The sequence below is a fragment of the Neophocaena asiaeorientalis genome, unplaced genomic scaffold (genome assembly GCF_003031525.2).
Source record: "Neophocaena asiaeorientalis asiaeorientalis breed wild unplaced genomic scaffold, Neophocaena_asiaeorientalis_V1.1 scaffold72, whole genome shotgun sequence".
NCBI lineage: Eukaryota > Metazoa > Chordata > Mammalia > Artiodactyla > Phocoenidae > Neophocaena > Neophocaena asiaeorientalis.
Window position 1 is genome coordinate 7,189,638 of NW_020185336.1, and position 1,589 is coordinate 7,191,226.

General features: G+C 51.7%; 1 protein-coding gene across 5 annotated transcripts in view; it reads right to left on the reverse strand.

The window, feature by feature from the left end:
- The window catches only part of TANC1 (tetratricopeptide repeat, ankyrin repeat and coiled-coil containing 1), a 230,376-nt gene that overhangs the window by 53,630 nt on the left and 175,157 nt on the right, over window positions 1-1,589 (reverse strand). For all 5 annotated transcript variants that reach the window (XM_024735882.1, XM_024735886.1, XM_024735887.1 and 2 more), the window contains one exon: window positions 756-987. In XM_024735882.1, the coding sequence (XP_024591650.1) occupies window positions 756-987 (232 nt within the window). The remainder of the gene's footprint in view (window positions 1-755; window positions 988-1,589) is intronic.

The following is a 1,589-nucleotide window of genomic DNA, read 5'->3' on the forward strand; positions in this document are numbered from 1 at the left end:
CCTGGTTGGATCCTGGTGAGGAAATCTGACCCTCAAAGGGCAAAGCATCCCGTCCGAGGCACACAGCCAATGGAGGCGAGAACTCTACTGCAGGGACTCCTCCAAGCCCGAATCTAGTTTTCTATTCATTAGTGCCAACTTTCTGCCCAGGGATGAGGTGCAATGATGACAGATCTGTTTCAATTCCCTCTCTCTGGTACCATCTGGCAGAAGTGCTACGTAGGCAGGTAAACTAGCTCAAAAGGTGAAGAGCAAAAGGGGGGAGGGAAGATGGAAAGTCAAAGGCCCATAATAGCACTAACGCCCCTACTGTGGAGAAGATTCAAGGGCAAAAAAACCAAACGGACACTTCTATAAACAGCTTCAGGTTCACCTGAGCAGAGGCCCCTGGAAAAACATGCCGGCAAGTTCCCCAAACAATCAACGTACACCCCTGCGCCTTAGGAGTGCAAAATATGCAGCCAGCAGTTCCTAGACAGCAAGTCATCTGAGTAACCTATGGTTACAAATTAGCTACTTCGGAAATGTTCAACCGCGGAGTGAAGTCTCACGAGAGATGTAAAATTTAAAACAAGGCCATCTGGAGTGGAGCCAGGAGGAGCCCTGGGGAGACGGTTCTGAGGAAGGGGAGGAGAGATGTACTCACATCCTCCCTGGGCCCACTTCACTCGTACCCCAGAGTCAAGTGGACCCCCACCCCGCTTCTGAGGACTGTCCCAGGGAGAGGGAGGACACGGGTGGCTGCTGGGAGGTACCATCTCTCAGGCTTGTGAGCGGCTCCAGCACACCCCTCTTGAAAGCGGCCACCGGGTCCTGCACACAGGACCTGAGGCTCAGCATGCCCTGGAGCTGGGGCTCCCTTATCAGCAGGTCTCGGTAGGCGGCCAGCTGATGGGACCGGCAGAGCAGAGCAGCGATGCTGTGCACGAACTCGGGCACCAGGCACGTGTAGGTGTTGTCGGCCTGGCAGTAGTGGTAGGCCACGACCTGCAGAAGAAGCAGAGTGGTCAGCATCGCCTCGTCCTCCTCACCCGGCACCTTGCAGGCTCTCCATCACAGATGCAATTTTCCCGTTCTCTGGGATAACAAGAAACGTTGCTTCTATTCCCCGAGACTGAGTCATTATTTGGCTTAATTGATTCAGTTATCCCTTTACTTTGGGAAGGAATTCTGAAGTTTGGCAAATTTCAGGCCGACTTTTACTTGCAGCCACAAGTCCGTCTTGCCTGGCAGTAAGATCAGCACAAGTTACTCTGTATTGAATATAAACTCATAAAAGTCATTCACAAAACTTAAAGCCTACCCTGGCTTGAAACAATTCCGAGCAATCCCGAAATTCTCGACATCCACAAGTACCATACTCACTACATTTCTGTTTTCAAAAACAGCAGCATCTCCTTGGGGAACTCATGTGCGGCCCCCAAAAAGCAGATAAAATTGGTGGCAATGAAAGCCAGGCTCTCAAGTCACAGCTGCTTCCTCTCCCTGGCAGGAGGGCCGCCGCCAGCGACACCATGGAGAACTTCAACAGCAACACTGTCTGAAGGATCAACATCAGACACTACCAAATTCCTTCCTTTCTTGTGAAG